The sequence below is a fragment of the Coffea eugenioides genome, chromosome 11 (assembly GCF_003713205.1).
Source record: "Coffea eugenioides isolate CCC68of chromosome 11, Ceug_1.0, whole genome shotgun sequence".
Taxonomy (NCBI): Eukaryota; Viridiplantae; Streptophyta; class Magnoliopsida; order Gentianales; family Rubiaceae; genus Coffea; species Coffea eugenioides.
The window spans coordinates 45,918,031-45,938,130 of NC_040045.1; the positions used below are offsets into that span (position 1 = coordinate 45,918,031).

A 20,100-nucleotide genomic window follows, 5' to 3' on the forward strand; every position below is an offset into this window, starting at 1 on the left:
ATTGCAACGGGGATTTGGCTCCTGAGAGCCACCTGTATCCTTTAAATTGTGGTGTTCGTTCATTTCTCTTACTTGATGTGTATATGTGGCCTAAAAGTGTTTTCTCATGATTTCTACTGTTATACTTTTGGTACTTCATTGAGCTTTTAACTCACCCCGTTCCTTGATTTTTATTTTCCTTACAGGAAACCATCGTTTGGACTTTTGATTTTTGAAGAATGAGTTGATCTAGTTTAGATATTTTGTATAGCTCCTCAATGGTTGGAAACCCTAATTGTACTTGGATTCAAATGTTTTATTTTGATTTGCAAAAATACGAATATGATTTATAAAAGCGTGTACTCATGTTCATGTGTTATATTTGGTTTGTATATGTCCATTTCAAGAATTATATGAAGTTATTTGTATTCGATTGGGTCCCGGTCGGATTGTGACATGGCAAGCACTATTCACTTTCCGTTTCAATTTTCATTTTTCTGTTTCGTGATTTTGCTTTGTTTAAGCGCGTTACTGTATTCCGGCACGTTTTGAGTTGTGTTTAACCGTCTTAGTAGTTCTGACGAGAGTTGGGCAGGCGGTCCGCCGAATCCTTTGGTTCGCCTTAGGGTGAGATGGGGCTGTCATAGGCAGTCTCTGGAAAATTGAAGTTATCCATTCTGTTAAGAATTATGATGATTATCCCACTTGATATGGAACAATGATTGTTTTTTATTTTGCTGTAAACTAGGTTTGAGAATTTTTTCAGGGTAGACCCGGATCCGGGATCCGTCCGATCCGGGTCCGAGACATAACTTCTAATACCTGTCGGGTAAACAGATCGGGTCTTGAATCGGTATAGAATGGCAGGTCCGGGTCCGAAATAATGAATTTCGGCCCAAATTCGACCCGTTGACAGGTCTAGATATGGGTGGTGAGTGAAAAAAAATAGTGATAGAGTTGTTTTTATTATTTTATTTTTTTGTTAAATGCATTTGAAATTGTGTGTATTTGGAGTATGTTTGAAGGGCATTTTTTTTAGTGTGTTATTGTAGATTTCAAAAATAAAAAAAATTGTGATAGAGTTTTTTTTATTACTTTATATTTTTTTGTTAGATGAATTTGAGATTGTGTGTATTTGGAGCATGTTTGAAAGACATTTTTTTTTTTGAATATGTTACTGCAAATTTAAAAAACAAAAACTTGTTTTTAAAATACCCACTAATCCAAACAGTAGAATCTTATGGGATAATAACCACTGAGCTTTGGCTCAATGACCACAAAAAAGGGATTAAATCTCTCTTTGAACTATAGGTCGGAGGTTTGGACCTCACAAGCAATGAAAAGATCCAAAAGAGGTGTTAGAACACCCCTTTTGTCTAGTCAGATCTATATACCTGCTAGTCCCTTACATAGCCTCTTTAGGTTCCCGGTCTCTGTAGATTATGATAGATTAGGTTACGAGAATATTATCGTTGTGAGAAAAAAAAATCATACAGGATAATGGATAAAATGTTCAAACTACACGGTGTTAATATGCAATTTACAAATTTTATGAACTGAAATCTTCATCAAGGAAGCCCGACGGGTACAAAAATCTTCCGTTGCAAAGGAGGCCCATATATCGAAGTCATCTGACTTGGGTCCCCTAGAGTGACTTTTAGTCCCCTACTGTTGCTGTTATTGACCCACAGAATGGAAATTTCCTAGCAAAACTGCTGAAATTTGGGGTAATATAAACCATTCGGAAAGTCTTAAAAAAAAAAAAAAGCTGAAACAAAAGCAGTAAAACTGTGACTAGGGTCGAATTTTAGCTAGAGCTCTGCTTGTTAAAAGCTGAAAATCTTTCAGGTGTCAAATAAGCATGATTGTAATAATCAGATCAATTAAGAAACGATCAATTAAGAAATGAGCTAAGATTGAATTGGGATGAGTTCAACTTGTTTGAGGCCCAAGCCCAACCATGGCAAGTTGTATTCATTACACACAGATGGATTATTAATATCTCCCTTTTATCCACGATTTTTCAAGAAATAATATCATATCTATCAGATTTTTCTCATATTAATTAGTTAATTGGGTTTCATGCAAGGCAGACAAAGTTGTGCATGAATTGGCCCATTATGCTTAATTTGCTCCAAACTTTGGTGGCGTTTTTTCTGCCAAAAAATTTTAAGATATTCTCTTAATACATTTCATAATTATTTTTTATTTCATATATATTACATCACAATATAAAAACTCTAAAAAACTGATATCTAAACTGGACCTTTGCTTGATTATTTCCAACAAATTTTCTTTTTATTAAAACAAAAATTAGAATTGGATTTAATAATAGTTTAGAAGGGCTGAGAGCCGCGGGGTGAACTTTCGTATTCGAGCCGAGTTCTGGCTAATGGAAGCCCGGCTCGCTGGGCCCACTTGTCGCTTAATAGCCCTAAGTGGAGCCTTGTTCTCCAAGCTCTTCTTCACTCCTCTCCTACAGCTTTGCTCGATTTATTTTCTCTCTCACACACAAACACACACTAAACCACAAGGCCGACTTCGAAGTTTGGTTTCTGAAGAACAATCAGGGATTTAGCTGCAAGAAAAGAAATTGACTGTACCCCAAAAAATAAAAAAGAAAAAGCTTTAATGCTTCAGTTCGTAACATCCTCTTTTTGATTGATTCTCCAGACAGCGGATGGCCCTACCTCTCGGCAAGCTAACTATCATCGTTGGTGCAGGTGCCTAAATTTTAATTCGTCTTTTTTATATTTCTGTTTTTTCTTTTCTGAACTTTATTATCTGTTGATATGTATTTATTTTTATCGTGTGATTAATTAATTGGTTAGATGTTTAAATTAGTGACTGTCTTTAATGCCATCTGTTCATTTGCTAAGATGGTTACTGAGGGCTTGTTGGAAACCAGTAAATTTGCTGCAATTTGATAATTATTTTGAGTGGGCGGGTAATTATTATGGTGAAGGTACATTAGTTCGTCTATTTCATTGTTTCAGTCATGCTGTTGAATTGGGTTCAGTTGAAGTGGGGAGTTTCTTTTGGAATTTAAACCTCAAATCATCTTTTAAGTGGGTTATCAAGAGGTAGTGATACTTAAGCAATTGGGCTAATTGGAACTTCTATAATGGTGAGGAGAAGCAAAAGTTAGTCCGGGTAAGTTATTCCTCTTATGTGGCTACTACGGAAAAATAATGCTAGAATGGAAATACTAACCATAAAGGGAAGACATTTCCAGAAAAAGAATTCGGTGCCGTATAGGCCATGGCAAAGTGTCTGTATGTATATTTGTAGCTGTATAAATGGATTTTGAGGTGTTTTCTTCTCAATTAAAGAGGAAGAAGCATTGTAAGTGTTGATAGATGTCACTTGTGATTCTTGTAGGCCTTGTCGGATCAGTTTTAGCTAAAGAAGGGCGTATATCAGATGTCTCTGACTTCTTTTCAGGTGCCTTGAAGGTATATTTCATGTTGGATACCAAATGCATCTTATTATTCAACATACTATGTTCTTCTTAAAAAGTATTTTGCTGTCTGCTCATCTTTCTCCTATAAAAACAGTCACTGTTTGTTTATTGCAGGTTGTTCTGAGGCAACTTAGACATGATGAATCTACCACTTCAAAGCCCAAACCACAGAATGATTCTCTCATGCAACAGGTTTAAAGCTTTCTCTTGTATTTTCTTTACAGAGTATGCTCTTTATTTACCTTTTTTTGCTGTAGAGTGTTCCTTTTTCATCTTTATGGTGCCTGGATCTTTTGTGTATGCAGCATCAGCACACTTAAAATTTTAAATTACCATGGATTTGTGAAAGTTTTAAAAGAATGTGTCACATTTCACCGGTTTCTTTCAAAACAGTGTACTTTCAGTATACTTGCGGTGTTAAATCTATATTCCTCTTTGATGTACTTAGGAATTTATGATAGGATTTGATTGCGACACATTAGTTATAAGTCAGCGGCAACTTTGGAGGCCACACTTTCCATATTAAAAGAATTGCTCTCTAGTTACTTTGTTGATAGCTTCTACTTGATTAAATCTGCATTGATTGGAGGGTTTGTGTGCATGGTTCCCTTTTAAACAGCTGTCAGCCATCTGAAAATACAATCTTTAAGCCTAGAGAGTGGCGATTGGTCAGGTTAGCTGATTTGCTTGGTACTTGGTCATGGAACTTTATGATTTCCATACCATTTGCATTGTCATTTTCCTAAAAGATTTTTTTTAATTGTCTAGGAGATTGTTTGTAAACATTGTAGAACTGATATATGGCCTGGGCCTTTGGAAATTTTGGGATAAAAAGAAAAAAAAGAAATTGATCTGTGCCTGGCTGTATAAGTTAATCCTTTCTAAATTCCAACTTCTGTATGAATCTGCACCTTTAAAAAGATGTGGTCCGTTTAACTACATCAATGTTATCTCTAATGGTCTTCTATGCATTCAATTGATCTACTTAAATAGCTTAACTCAATGTTTCACTCTGACAGGTTAATAGCCTTCGAGAGGAGCTGCAACTTTTGGCTTCAAATAGATCAATTACAATTGTGACATCAAGTGCTGGCTCTGGTTGGTTGAATGCAGTTCTGTCTTGGTTTCTATAGCTGTGTAAATGATGTTTTCATACCAAGCTTTGTTGTGATTTGAGTACAGGGTGGTAAATTTTTTTTTTTTTAGTGGTCAAGTGATCTGGTGCCTCGAAAGTTTTGTGAGCTGTTACTTCTTTTGCTTTTGGGATGCCTGTGGTTCCAATGTAAAACCTCACAAGATAGACACTTCCACGAATTGGCGATCTCTGTCATGGCGTAAATTTCATACATTAACTATCCTCCTTTTTGTACAGAAAAAAAAAATGTTGTCTCCTCATCTGCTGCTCTCCTGCTTTTCCACCGTATTTCATACACGCTTCTCAATTTTGAACCAATTATCTTGGACACTGATAGATCCACCAACATGTCTGTGTTCTGTTCTATAGAATCCAAAGTTTCCTATGACTTGCTTTGTCTTCTTATCACTGAAATTGAAGCCCTAAATGTAGATATTTATGCATTGTATTGTCAAGTTGTAGCTCTATAGAAAAATAAGAATATCTTGATTTGACTTTGCAGGGGTGAATAGGCTAATATTATTTGTAATCCAATTATTCATGCCATATTTCTTTTGTTTTTTAACAGTATGCTTTTTTATTGCAATTTTCAATCCTTGACCCTTTGTAATAATCATTTGTGCAGCTTCTGGCAGATATGGTGTAATTGTGATTGTTATAGTGGTTGGATATGGCTGTATATGGTGGAAGGTAAATAATGTGTGGTCGCACAATGTCTGAATCTGAGTATAAAAATCTCCTTTTGTCTTTTTTTTTTTTTTTACATTTCCCCCTCCGTATCACATAGAGTTTGTCCCATGGTATCTGCATGTACCAAAAGTTGTTCACCCAGGTTAGGGTGTTTGACATTATAATGGCTGTGGTGCTGTTAAGATGTATGATTCCTTGTGTGAAAGCTGAAACTTTCTTAGGCTCTGTTCTATGCAAAAGGGTGACAAGTCGTCACCTGTCGGTATTTGCTAGTAATCAAAAGCCTAATAGGATTTTCTACTAAGGTCTATTCCTTCTCTCCTCTGCTTGTGTATCATTGTGTTTTGGGCAGGGAAGGGGTTGACAGAAGAGTGATGTAGACTACTAAATTATTTTGTGTGCTTGCAGGGTTGGAAACTCTCTGATATGATGTTTGCAACCAGACGCAGTTTGTCTGATGCGTGTTCTAGTGTATCCAAACAACTTGAGAGTGTCTATTCTGCAATTTCTGTAAGTTTTCCATATTGTATCGCTTAGGATAGCTACTTAATTTGGTAGGAGAGTAATTCAAAGACATTCTTCACATAATTACTGCATAAGTTAAAGAGTTATTGAACTGCATTTTGTGTTTGACATTGTTGCAGATATATATATATATATATATTGTTTTGCCCTTCTTTATGGACATCCCGTCAACCTTGGGCCCAATAGAGAGAGAGAGAGAGAGAGTTCTGATTTTTTTAGGGGAACTTCAAGGGGGTAGGGGGAAGTGAGGAATTACTGATTAACAGTATTACAGTGACAGAGAAAGTTAATGATAAATGACCTGCTTCTGCTTTGTATTGCAGTTTTGCTCCTCAAGTTGTGTACTCATATAACACTCGTCAGCTACGTACATATCATGTTGCTTATATGTTTTCACATAATATGTATGGTGATGATTGGTTGCTTTAAGATTTCATACAGGAAAATAGCTGCAAGAAGTGACTAAAGATGATTATGCCTTTAAGAGTCAACTTTGTGAAATGAAATAAATCTATTTCCATAGGTATTTGGTGTCTCAAGAATCATAATTCTGTCTTCAGTAGGTAAATTTAAAATGTAGCTACATGATAATTGATCATGGATTTACAATGTATTTGAGATTGGTTGTGTTGTCCAGGCCACTAAGCGCCATTTGTCTTCGAGAATTGATGGTGTGGATAGTAAAATTGATGAATGTGCGGGTAATACATCTGCCACAAAAGAAGAGGTAGGATGAGTAAAATGTATTTTGGTAAATGGAAAATTGTCTTTTTGCCCTTTTGTTTTCATGAGTTAGTGTTTCCTTCTAATTCATGGACCTTGTACAGGTGTCTAAACTACGAGGGGACCTGAGATTGATGGGTGCCGATGTACAGTCAGTTCACCATGTAGTCCGATCCCTGGTAATCCATGTTATTGAGTTTCATGTAGCTTGCCACATCAGAAGCATTATTGTGTTGGTCTAGTTACTAAATAAAGTACTTCATATGTTGCAGGAAACAAAAATCAGCAAGATAGAAGGGAAACAGGTTTTTTTCCTCTTTTCTTTTCTTTTTGTTCAGTGTATTGTGTTGCTGGGGGTTTTAATGGCTAATAATCATGGTCATGGTTTATCACACGTGTGCAGGGTGAAACACTCTTCGGGGTTGGCAGATTGGTTTCATTTGTGAAGAATCTAGAACATAGCAGAACCTTGGATCCTATTGAGGCAGGAGAAGCATCCCTTTACATCATAAATGCTTGTCCTTTTGCAATGTTTCCTTCCTAAATACATTTTGTGGGATTTTATAGGGTGCATTGCCAAGTTCATCTCGGCCAGCTCTTGAAATGCAGCAAATAACTCCATCTAGGGTATGATATCTCTGTAAGACATTGGCTTTTGATGTTTAGAGGAAACTCATGAACCTATGTCAGCCGTGGTACTACTCATCTTAGAAATTTATGGGTTGAGTACTGGATTAATCCTGGATTGCCTCCATTGTGACATGGGAGATCACATAGGCTTCACTTTTGTTAGCATATTTCAAGTTAGACTCTGCAGAATTATCTTAGCTGAGTTGAAAATATTTTTGCTGGTGGATGGCTATTTACTTTGTTTTTGGCCAACCTATTGAAACTTGTCTTAATACTGTATTGCTGATCAAAGCTTGCATTTTACCACGAGGTGGTTGTAGTTCTCCTGATTAGTAATACTGGGGGAAGAGAATGAACATGCTGTTCTAGTTAAGGGCTCGGGTGCCCTTGGGCCAAATATCTGGGGTTGCTCTTTTCCATCTTGATGCCTAGTCCACTTATTGGTTCCCTTGCCTTTTGCTGTTATTGCAGGCTGTGTCATTGCCTTCTAATTGTTCAGTGGAATCGCCATCGTCATCTGCATCTAATGGGCCCAGCAAGGTATGCAAACTTCCTGTTATGCAAAGACGTTAATATGATAAGGGAAATGCTCAAATCCACAGTGCTTGAAAATGTTTAGCAGGCAAGTGGAGTGGTTATCTGTATTCGAAGATAAAATGCTTGTCATTTTGAAATTTAACTGTTATTATGGACTGGATCTGGAACAGTTGTTTTCTATCTGAAGTTCGCTTCTACTATATTGAACTTGCCATTTTTTAACTAAAGTAATGTCGATGGCGTAAGATATGAAGTTATTGATCATTATTGTGTTTTTCGGAGTTCGTTTCTCTTATCCTTTCTCTGGATGTCTCTTTACTGAAACTCGGTTTTTTTTAATACCTCACTCAACTTGTGTATCTATTTCTTTTCTCCAGCGTCCTTTGCAAGGTGGTGTCTTAGACTCGGGCTTGAAGGTAATTGATGAGTTTCTCTTCTTTGGCTTCTTTCTTGTGTAGTAGATATCATCGTGCAGAGTGAGTGTGTGATTTTGTGTTTTTCACCAGCTGCATGGAATGTCAAATGGAGTTGAAATGTCCAGCCAAAGGAGTTCTCAGATTTTTTCCACTGACGTTCCTGTCTCAGAAGTGGCAAACGAGTCTTCTGGTTCTGGTATCTTCGGCCTAAAGTCTTCTGGCGGTGCTTTTAATATGGTGAGAAGAAGCTGCAGCGCGAAGCTTTCATTCAATATTTAATATTTATCATGCTTTTCACATGAAACGTAGATGAGAAAGGATATATTTTTTGCCCTTTAAAATACTACTATATATTGGCCTCGCGTACGGGGTGCCAAGCCATATTCATGGTCTTCGAATTTTGTAGGGTTTTCTGTTCACCTTATAAGGTTAATTTAGGATACATGTATGAAGTTCTGGATAAAATTACTGCCTATATTATACAGTGAGACTTCTGGAAGGGAAAAGGATACGTGGAATCACATCCGTTTTGTCAGCGCATTTTTCCCTGATTTGTTGCCCCATTTGACGTGTGGTCTCTGATCGCTAAGATTCGCTAGGTCTGAGTAAAAAGATGGTACCGGCGTGGCACCAAGTTTTTTTGCAGTAGGTTGTCCGTGATGCAGTTTTGACTCTTTCTTTTTTAATTTAAAATTTTGCCATTTGATGAATAACGTAGAAATTGAACTTGGGTAATGCTGTTGGGTTTGATGATTCTAGTGGAAAACCCTCGAGTCGAGTATTACTGCTTTTTTTCCCCTGTTTTCGATTTACCACCTTATTATGCTCTTGCTTTAAGATTCCGAGACGCACAATTTTTGTCTTTTTTCGCTCTTTGAAGTTTTATATCATGTTTTGGTCTTTGTCATCTGTCAGCTGCCTAGATCTTTTCGCTTCAATTTGCTTTAAGCGGATGAAAAATGAAACCTATGGGTAACAAGCATCACCAAACAAAGATGAAGGGAAACTAAACGAGGCAACTTGTGTGACCATCAAAACATATTATACTTGAAAAGGAAGATTGCACTGTGTGATTTCGAGCGATTATTATTGTTGGTATAAAAAACGCTGTATTATTATTGTTGGTAAAAAAAGATACATATTAACATGAATAAAAAATATGTGAGAAAAGAAAGAGAATAAACACACAAATAAATATTTAATGATTTTATTAACTTAAAATTCAAAAATAACAATATCAAATTGTAACTTTTTACTTAGGACAATTCATAAATAACAATTCTTAGAGGCTCTTTGAAATCTACTTCTCAAGATTTAATTCAACTTTTGAAGTGTTAGCTTAGCACCACTACAAGTATTTATATGCTAATGAGTGTCTTTATATATCAAATACAAATTGGAACCGACTAATAAATCAAGAAAACAACTGGGACTTGGATTATTTCCACAAGAGACGCAAACTTACCAAAATATTAGATACCACCGACTTAAGAAAGACAGAAACTAGAGGTGCGTTTGATAAAACTAAAATCTAAACCCCGATTCCATAAAATTACTGAATTGTTAAGTACTAAATTTGATACATTTGAGTACACATTAAGTGATTAGTGAATTGTTTATCACTTATTTTTTAGATCAAATTTTGCCTAAAAACTTCAATACTATTTGATTAATTTTAAAGTTTTATTTTTCGTTATCAAATGTGTTTGAACATGTTAATATCTGAACTCATTAAAATTAAGTGCTGAATTAGGTTAACAAGTATGGTCTAAATAAGATAGTAACACGGCTGCTAGAAACAAATTCTTGAAGACCATAAACCCACGTGACCACTTAATGCACTCAACAAAACTTTGACGTTCAAATTATGTAAAACCTTTTAATTAATTGGCTCGGTTTAATTTTCCATCAACTATGGTTTGTTTGGATTGAGCATTATTTCCCCAATTTTATTTACTTACATCATCATTACAATTTTCAATACACCTTTTTATCTCATATACATCACATCATAAAAAGTGCTACAGTAAAAATATTCCAAATAACTTACAATCCAAAAAGTGCTATAGTTGTGGCGGCTTAGCTTCTTGACATCCAAGAACAAAGAAAATGTAGAGTAACAGGTACCTGTATTTAATAACTGAAAAAAAAATATAGAGTTGCTTTTTTTTTTGTGTGTGTTTTTGGGGGGCGGGCCGGGGGGGTGTGGTGGAGGGAAATAAGAATTGCTTCCATAAATCCACACAAATCCATTCCTAAATTTTTTTGAAGAGCCCATTTTCACCCGATCCATCTTTGAACGACCTAAATTCCTTAGGGCCCACAACTTGAGCCCAACGGACTTTTTTTTAATGCAGAATTGTGGATGGAGGGAACCAGAAAACATTTCCCGCCATTTTCCACCCCCCCCCCCCCCCCCCCTCCCCCCGGCCAACCTTCAGAAACGACTGAACGGCGAAAGGAAAAGCAGAAAGGGGGGATTTTAAAAAAAAAATGGAAGTGGTAAGATCTCATAGGAAGCCCGCCGAAGCAGACGACGTCGTCCCTACCCTGCCTCTTTACCTGTCGGCGCCTGCTCTCCAAGTTCGACTGGAAGATTTCGAGCTTTATGCCGTGGATCGCCTCAGAGGTCACTCACTCTTCCTCATTTTTTTTTAGTGACCATAGATTCCACAGATCCATTCTTATTTCCCCCTAAAATTAGCAAGAAATGGGACTTATTTTAGACTTTGTTTGTAAGCAAACGGGTTTATGGTGGATTCTTGATTAGGCTTGTTTCTTCATTGAGTATATGTGCGGTGACCGGTTCCTTAAAAGCACTACCTCTCTTCTAAACGTACAAAAAATCGACTTGTATGTGAATTTAAGAATTAAGTCTCTGAACTACATTTGATGAAAGCCTTTTGCAAATTTTAATCAGATTTTTTCGGCAGTCTTATAAGAAATTCTTTTCCCCAGACGTTTTTCTTGGGATGCATCACATGCTAAAATTTGAGTTGTTGATAGATAAGTATTGTCTCGAATCGTGAAAATGCAGTTCTAAAAGAGATTTCGGATGGACTATCGCGTGGAAAGAAGTCTGATGAAATGGAAAAATTGGTAGACGATATGTCCTTTCCATTTCTTTTCAGATGCAGTAATGTTTATGCCAGTTCTGAGAACGTTACATTTCCTTTCTTTCTTTGGACTCGTTTATGCCTTTTTGTTAGGTACGTGAGTTGTGGAAGTTGCATATGAGCCATCCGCATGCATCTGAAGTTGTCAACAAGGACATAATCTCCCATTTTGTCCTTCGTTTGGTCTACTGTAGAACGTAAGATTCTTCACTTTTTTTTTTCTTCACGTGTAATTCTCATATTGTTCGTCAGTTTTCCGTATTGTTAGATAGTCAATTTTATTTTTATTTTTATTTTTTGAAATGTTATGTTTTAGGGAAGAGTTGAGAAAATGGTTTCTTTCCATGGAGACTTCATTGTTTCGCTACCGTTTTCGGTCTGAAACTCATGAAGCCCAGGTGTGATTGAGTAATTTGTGACGGCTATCCTCTTTCTTTTCATGGATTGGGGCCTGGGATGAGGCCAAGGTTTCTTTGCTGTGTGTTTATTGCTGATTATTTCAGGTTTCTGTTCTCTCTGCAGAGGGCACTGATGGCAGAATTTCATCTCCCTTACAAAACTGTGACCAGCGCCGAATTTGAGGTATTTTATGTATTATTTTACCTTACACTTCCTGCAGTGAAATGTTCTTCATGATCTTCATTCGCTTAATATTCCTCGAGTTTAGTTGTTTAATTAGTATTTGTACATGCTGGTTCTTTATGTGATAATGCATTTGTCAACCAATAATATCTGATTCATGTTTTTTTTTTCTATTTTTCCTATGCAGAATGTGAAAGATAAACTGAGCCAAGTTGCGCGTTCAACTGGTCAATCCCTGTCAAGTGGTATTTGCTGTCATACTTGCCAATCCAATTTTTGTGATTGTTGATCCTGTCACTGATGAATTTTCAGATCTTACTTTCAATCCTCTCATTTCTTGATTTTAATACAATTTCCACTTTCTCTTCTACAGGTGATGGTATATTCTACAAGGTAAATGTTGCATTCCCACCTCCCCTGATAAGAGAATATCTAAATGGGGTTCTAAGTTACTTTTGAGGTTTGCACTGTCACACACGTAATTGTGCTGATCTGGATTTAATTTGACAAGCATTATGAGAATAGATCGATAGCAATTCTTGCAATTCCTTTAAGCCCATAAGACTTCCTTGTATGTGATAATCGCATTTAGTCATGCCTCCGATATTTGATTGGTGAGCATGACGTCTATATGAATGTCAGAAGTTAAATCTTTAGGTGATTGTGAACTATAATCTATCATTTTAGTACGTTTGTCAAAACTAATAATTCTGTAATTAAGGAGAAAATTTTTATTCGTATATGAAGTAAATGCTATAGTTCGTGTTCCTTTAAAAGTTGCAAAAGAGCCTCCTCTACCTTGTGGAGTTGAATGAGCATCTTGTCTAATAGAAGTTGTGGTCATCTTAATCTTTTCTCCAATGTATCCTTGAATTTGATGAATGAAGGTGCCATTTGAAGAAGTGCCCGAGCTTGTGGCAGGCCGCCGAGTATATATTCAAAAAGGCCAAGCATATGTTGCAATGAATCAGGTGAATTTAGTGCCTACTGATTCATTCACATCTGTATGTACTTGGGTTCCATCTACCTGATCAATGTATTTACGACTTTTTACAGGTGGTATCTCTTGTTGTTACGCAGTTTCGCTTTCTTCTTTCGAAAGCACTTGTGTTGACAAACAGGTAGTTTATTTTCACTGACCCTAAACTTTTGCATTGCTTTTTTTTTTGGGCAAAAATAAACTTAATCTGTATCAGTTGGTGCTATGCAGTTTTTGTTGCACATGAATTTGCCATTTCCTTTTTAATACTATGAGCTCAAGTGTGTTTGCGCTAGAGCAGTATTATTGCCTTCCAAACCTCCAGTTGCACCGTAGACGGTGGTCTGTTTGCACTGTGTCTTCTGTTCCCAGCAGTCAGCACTAGTATGCTCTATATCTTAGTAGTTTGCCTATTTGTTTGAAAATTCAGTCTTGTGTTTTGATGTATGGTCCTTAATGTTCCCAAAAGTTCCAAAAAACGTTCCTTGGCTTTTAAAATTTTTCTCCATCAGCTGCATAATTGCATAAATAGGGCATGGATAGATCTAAGACACGATTTAGTCGAGGCTTTGGTTGTTTGATTTGTCTTGTTATATGGCGTCGGGAGATATCTGTCTTGGTGTCTCATGTATTAGATTTCTTAGCCTAGTATCTCTTGCATCAAATCTCATAAGAGATTCCGATGGTCTTTAGCTTTTATATTTTATATTCAGAAAATGGACAACGATGATCAGAGAACAAGAAAAAGATCGTTTGACGCCTGTGAGTGGTGAATTAATTCTTATGTTTCATTTTTCTGTTTTTCTCAAATTTGTTATTCTTACTTCGCTGGTTATTTTGTAGCTCGTTGAATCCTTATCCTCGAGTTATTTGGGTCCGGATTATAGTCAGGTATTTGACAGATGCAATATGATCGTCTGTAGCCCCTGATTCATTTCCATTTAAGGTAATCCTGATCATATAGCTGAACCTCTTCTGCAGCCAAGAGAATTTACAGAAATTTCTTTAAAAGATATTGACCAAGTGGCTAAGAGTTCTTTTCCCTTGTGCATGCGTCATCTGTTTGAGAAGGTTGGAGGTTTTAATATTTCACCGTTGTATAATTTTCTTCAGCTATTGTCCATTGAAGTTTAATTTTGAAACAATATTTTTAGGATATGCATTCCCCTCATTTTATTTAATTTACTCCATGATATGCATGGCTTTGATGCAGTTGAGAGAGGATCACCATCTGAAGCATGGAGGCAGAATGCAGTTGGGTTTATTTCTCAAGGTTTGCATGTCCTAGATATTAGATATGTTTTAACACAACTCTGTTTTATGGATATATAATATTATCTATAGAAGTCAAACCTGATCTTTCGTATGCATAAAATGACACAATTGTTTTATAATAGTTAAAGTGGTGGCAATAATTTCTGAAAATTGTATCGTAGCATTTTATTGCACATGTATGGATGTTTCTTATGGATTTTTCTTGTTGAGTGTTTGCTTTTAGGGTGTTGGACTGAAGTTAGATGATGCTCTTGCATTCTGGAAAGCAGAATTCTCAAGAAAAGTAAGATGTAGCTTTATGCCATTTCATCTGTATTTGAGAAGTTAGATTCATTGATCGCCCCAATTGTGAAGAGGCACAATGTATTTCTTAGCATACGAAATCTTAATAGCTTTTTTTTTTTTGTACCATAAGACCTAACAGAGGCAAAATTTCAGAAAAATTCTTTTGCTCTTATTAATTTGCTGCAATAGCCTTTTAAGTGCACATTGGGTGTTGCAGTTTGGTGTTGAAAGATTTGACAAAGAATATGCATACAGCATACGCCACAATTACGGAAAAGAAGGGAAGAGAACAGTGAGTTATTTTCAGTTTCTGATACTTCTCAATTTTCTCTTTAAGTTTAAATTTTTGGATTTAATATGACATTTTTTCTATAGAGATAGAATGCACAACTGAAGATTAATGTATCTTTTGTGTTCAGTAGAAAACATAAACAAAGAGAAGAAAAGGAAACTAAGTTAAGAAAAGGAAACTCCTGATTCTTCTGTGTATGACATAAAAATCATCTTGTTCAAATTACTTTCAACAATTTTCTGAGTAGATTTAAATTGAATTCCATGTGAGCTGTAGTCATGTTAGAATAACTCTATCTGTTCAAATTGCCCCATTTTTTTTCCTTATTGTTAATCAAACAACTCATTTCAAAATTTGTGAAATTCTGCATGGGTGCATTGGCCAATTTTTTCACACTAGCGTCCAACTTTCTTCAACTCTCTTTGTGGTAACTGCAGGATTACACTCCCTATTCATGCCAAAAAATTATCTCTTCGATGCCTGGTGTTGGAGATCATCATGGTTGTCCATATCGTCATTTCAGGTCAGACCTTTGCAATAATGTAACAGGCTTTATTTTCTATATGTTGAATTTTTTACATTGTGCCTGCTTGAATTTTCAAGAAATTCATATTTCTGATGACTTTCTTTATATTTTTGAGTCAAAGCAGTCCAATTATTTTGGTACCATGTTCTATACCATTGATTTTAAGTTGAAAATTATCTGATGAAATGCTGACATGTTTATCAGTGTCAGTTTTTTATCATCGTCATCATCAACAGAAATACTTTTTTGTAAAACTTAAGCTTATATTGTACTCGTTATCATTTATAATTCTATGTTCTTTTTTGGCTTAAAAGTTTTTTTGGCCGAAATAATTAGCTGGACAATCTTTCTTGAGCAGTGAAGAGAAATTGAGAGCTGCCCTTGGAAGGATGGGAGTAGGCAGTCGTGCACTAGAGGATGTAATGGAAAAAGTGCGAAATAAACATTACCAGGTTGGTATTCAGTGTTGTTTGTTGTCTTGAATTGCCTCTGATAATTTCGCTTCTTTGCTTGGGGTTGGAAATCAAAATGCTGAAAGCAATGTGCAGTTGGCATGTACTTTGACATTTGAGGCTGTTCACGGCACATCTTATGATGCTGGGATTAATCATCCAAACCAGTACTTCAGTGACAGTAAAAAGACCTTAGAGTCAAGGGTAAGCTCTGTTGTTTGAACTTGTGCTTTCAATCTGGCGAGTATGTTTGAATGATTGAATTATAACTATCATCCTGAGAGCCTGCAAGTCCCCAATTTGGTACGCATGAATAATCCATGAAGATTTTAACTACACAATGATTTTAAATATTTTGTGTGCTATCTTAGTACAGAGAAGGCTTCTGTGTTTTGATTAACGTTATTGTGGAATCGCCTAGGCTGTATGGATGGGCAGATTGGTTAAACATCAGATGTCATGTTATTTACGATTTTAAACAAAATGAGGGTATGGCTAATGCTAGTAGTCACACATTGGGAGGTTTTGCTCGTATTGGCCGTTCCCTTTCCCTATAATTGCCCACTTTTTCTGCTTTGATGATATCTTCCTTTAGGTTTGTGAAACAGCTTGAGGAAGTGGTCTAGGTATTAGATTGTAAAATAATTCAACCAAGCCTCAAGTCATTTTGGGTTATGTGATTTGTACATGCAAGTTTGTGTTTGGCGGGTTGCTGCAACAGGGAATATCATTTGGCAAATTGCTGAACCTCAACTCACTCCGCTCCCTTACAAAGTAAAAATAAGAAACGATGGATCAAGCATTAAAAACAATAGCTGTTAAAATAAATATAAGTAAAAACGCAAAAAAGATAATCCAATAATAACTGCAACTATTTGTGCATCTCATGATATCTTGTTCTTGTTGCGTGCATTGGATTTTTTTGGTTGTGCTTTTCCATTTCGCTTAATACATGTCTTCTGTTTAGCTTTTACCTTCTTCATTTGCAGAACAATGCCAATACTGCATAAGAGCTGGAGTATTGCATTGTGAAAATTAGTAAAGCTGTTTTCCAATCATCGGTAAGTTTTTGCAACAAGATTCTCAGATCAAGTGCCCTACTGCATTCTTCTCCCAGTTCTTGTTTTTCGTGGTCTGTCATTGGTGATTGCATTGCTGTAAAATGGACAAGATGATGGATTGTGGTGATATAGTTTATTTTAGGATAAATTATCTTTTATCCTCCAGTAATTTGGTGCTTTATCACATAATTTTCTATGGTTTAAAAACTTATATATAATCTCTCATGGTTTAGGTTAAAGTATCACCGTTAATTTTTCAATAGTAAAAAAATTAAAGTCAAACTAATAAATTGACAAATTCACGTTTTCACTACTTTTTTTTTCTTTATTCCTTTTCTTTCTCTCTTTTTTTTTGGGAGGAGGAAAGAGTAGAGATGATTTTGAAAACCTATATTTTGACCTACAAAATCTTAATTTTCTCCAAAATACAAAAGAGATGAAAGGGAAATAAAAAATAAATAAGAAACTAAAAAAGATGGAAGGGAAATATAAAACACATAAATAAGAAACAAAAAATATCAAATCATTTTTGGCTACAAATATCATTGTAGGTTTTTAGACCAAATATTTAATGTTATTTTCTAGTTCTTAGTTATGTATTTTTTTTTTCGATTTCTTCTTTTTTATGTTTGAAGGGAAAAAAAGAAGTAATGAAAGGGTAAATTTGTTAATTTATTAGTTTGATATTAACTTTTTGACTATTGATGGTTAGTTTTAATAGAAAAACTAACGGTAACACGTTAATCCAAATCATAAAAGGGAGTTTTTAAAATATAGGAAGGTTATGTGGTAAAGCACCAAACAAAAACACATGGGGATAAAAAGGTGATTTATCCTTTATTTTAATTGGCTGTCAGAATAGTGGAATTTATTCCAACAGAGCTAAAGGGATGCGGCTTATCTTATAAATTCGCATACGGTTGCTTTATGTTGAAAAGAGTTGGACATGCAAATTGATGAAAACTTTTTTAAAGATATTTACAAATTTCATCCCAGGATTACTGCTTGAGCTTGGATGGTTAATTTAAACCACGAACAGTTAGTGTTCGGAGGTATTTCTTCCCACGTCATGCAGATCGGCTTTGGTGGATGTACTTCCCTCACAGTTTTGAGTGGTGTCTTCGGGTTTTAGATATTAAATCCCGTTTGGCCCTTGTAAACTCCTATCCGTGTCCAGTTTTCAGGACTAAAGAGGACGTGAGCTCGTATGGAATTTTGTGGAGACTGGTTGGAGTGGTGTGAAACAAAAAGGAAACCATGATTTTAATGATTTTATTTCCTTAGCGTGCATAAGGTAGCCAAAGCCTTTTTCCTTTCGACATGGATACGTGTGTGAGTTTAGGATCCTAATCATGTCTGTCGATGATTATTTTGTTGTCATGCCATCATTCCCATGCGTTTCGATGAGGGCACATTCTATTTGACTATTATCAATATCAGCCCCGGAATATCTGATGACTAAAATCATCAGCAGTAGAAGGGTTCGGGGAGTTGTTTACCTGTTGGTTTATTATCCGCTGATTCATTTTTTGCCCTTTCCAGGTTGGCTTCCTGGACCGAATGATGAGTGTGATAGAAAGCTTCTTCCTGCATGCATCGTGTGGTGGATTTCTGCTTCTGTATTCTGCACTGGCCTGGGTACTCCCTGAATATAGTTACTGTGGTAAAAGGGAAGAGGTAAGAGAGGATGGGATAAGAACAGTGCTTTTAGTATGAAGATTGGAAGATGTGTTGCAGCACCAGAGTTTTCCAAGAGTAAAGGAATAAAATCGTTCTCCGCCGTTATTCGAGCTTTTGAAACCGATGTGCATAGATGATAAACCGATTACTTCTTTGCTCCGCTTTTGGGATTTGTAGGAAGGGAGGTGTGTTAGTGTATGTTATCTACGGAAAGGCAAGTGCTACTAGGTTCCTCTTTCCCACAACGGCTCTCACCTAATTATTATTATTAACCGGAGTGTGAAAGAACATATCCATCTACTTTTCACTTGCCGCTGCTTCCTGAATCCTAGGTTGATGTTACAGGTGGGATGAGCGAACCTTTTCTCGTCGAAACTCTTGATGGTAAAAGTACCATTGCATCAATTGGACCGACCAACTTATGAGCGGGGGGCGGGGTTTGGTTGTTTCAGATGGACATCTTTTTCCCTGCTCTCTCTCTACTGTACTTACTAATGCACTCTGTTCATGAAATTGAATAGTTTTCCAGGATAACGCCCACATGCTCCCAAAGCCAAAGGTTGGTTGAGCCAGCATGAGTGAGAGAGAGTTTAGTAGCAAAAGATTTGCCATTCATCTATCATTTACTAGTATTTATTTATTTAATAATTAATTATCATTTTTTAAACCGTTATATATATATATAGCATTAATTTTCTATATATTGATAGTGTATGTATTTTTATCATTGAATACATGACATATATATATATATATATAATATTTATATTTATTACGAATAATAACAAACAATTAAATGTAGAAACCCGGATCTTATCCAGGAAGGACGGAAGGTGGATAGTAGTAGTGTGTTTGTAGAGCATTAAGTCAAATGATTGGAAAAAGATTTTAAAAGATGCAAAGATGTCAGTCATAGAAATGCATAATCGGGCTAGTGGACAAACAGGGGATCATTAGAAGCAACCAAATTAAGGGCTCCACGGCCATGACCCAATTTCATCCATCCATCCATCCATCAATCAATTATCAATGCCATGCATAAAATGCTGCCCCTTCGCTCAGTTGAGGTGATATACAATTATAGATTACTGACACGTGTAATATAAGCATCCCCACATAATTAATTAATTAATGGGGTATGCTGCAATTATAATAGTGTGCCAAGAAAATATATATATAAATAAATTACATAAAGTCGAAGGCTCCGTCTCCGTTGCATAATTGACACACTAACAGATCGGGACACGTGGAACGATAAAGGCGTTTTATAATACTACTACCTAACTACAAAACTCTTTTTCAACGGCCGACATCGCAAACGTACTACATACGTGCATCCAACCCTCATAAAAATTAACATTAAATAACAAAAAAACAATCATTATCTAAATTCTCAGATGATGTGCCCTTAACTTTTTGAAAACACAATACAAAATTCTTTTTTCGCAGTCAAAATACTTAGGTCATGTTTGGATTGCAAAATTCTTTTTTTGCAGTTAAAACGTAGCAATTTTTATTTGAAAAATTACTTTCCAAACAAGACCAGTTTCTCCCCTAAGTGCTTCTTCTTCTTCTTTTTCTTTAAAACTTCTCGATTCGAAACTTTTCAACGACATGAGCGTACAGATTTACTAAGCACAGGTAGACCACAGGTCACAATTTTTGGGGAAAACTGTATGTAATCAGGTAGCATATATTTTTGTGACCGTCTTTTTCCATACATTCTATGACATTCTCGTGTCGTTTTGCGTCTT

The 20,100-nt window shown here is 35.9% G+C and overlaps 2 protein-coding genes across 3 annotated transcripts; both read left to right on the forward strand.

Annotated features, from left to right (window-relative positions):
* Positions 1–2,435: 2,435 nt before the first annotated feature.
* LOC113754307 lies at positions 2,436–8,638 on the forward strand. Its single transcript, XM_027298686.1, has 14 exons — positions 2,436–2,702; positions 3,361–3,434; positions 3,557–3,634; positions 4,462–4,540; positions 5,203–5,267; positions 5,676–5,777; positions 6,430–6,519; positions 6,620–6,694; positions 6,788–6,820; positions 6,919–6,999; positions 7,083–7,142; positions 7,617–7,685; positions 8,060–8,098; positions 8,189–8,638. Exons 1-14 carry the CDS (start codon positions 2,660–2,662, stop codon positions 8,375–8,377), a joined length of 1,077 nt encoding a protein of 358 aa, XP_027154487.1. The 5' UTR covers positions 2,436–2,659; the 3' UTR covers positions 8,378–8,638.
* A 1,904-nt stretch (positions 8,639–10,542) lies between these two features.
* On the forward strand, positions 10,543–18,365 carry LOC113753868 (probable DNA primase large subunit). 2 transcript variants are annotated; one of them, XM_027298130.1, is made up of 20 exons: positions 10,543–10,727; positions 11,136–11,197; positions 11,308–11,411; positions 11,531–11,612; positions 11,737–11,796; positions 11,984–12,041; positions 12,170–12,189; positions 12,684–12,767; positions 12,853–12,917; positions 13,489–13,537; positions 13,619–13,666; positions 13,757–13,846; positions 13,989–14,048; positions 14,274–14,333; positions 14,553–14,627; positions 15,065–15,150; positions 15,512–15,605; positions 15,702–15,809; positions 16,595–16,666; positions 18,209–18,365. In XM_027298130.1, exons 1-19 carry the CDS (start codon positions 10,592–10,594, stop codon positions 16,613–16,615), a joined length of 1,362 nt encoding a protein of 453 aa, XP_027153931.1. In that variant the 5' UTR covers positions 10,543–10,591; the 3' UTR covers positions 16,616–16,666; positions 18,209–18,365. The 2 variants fall into 2 exon arrangements, with proteins under 2 accessions (XP_027153931.1, XP_027153932.1); XM_027298131.1 differs by lacking the exon at positions 18,209–18,365 and adding an exon at positions 17,663–17,862.
* The last annotated feature ends 1,735 nt before the right edge of the window (positions 18,366–20,100 follow it).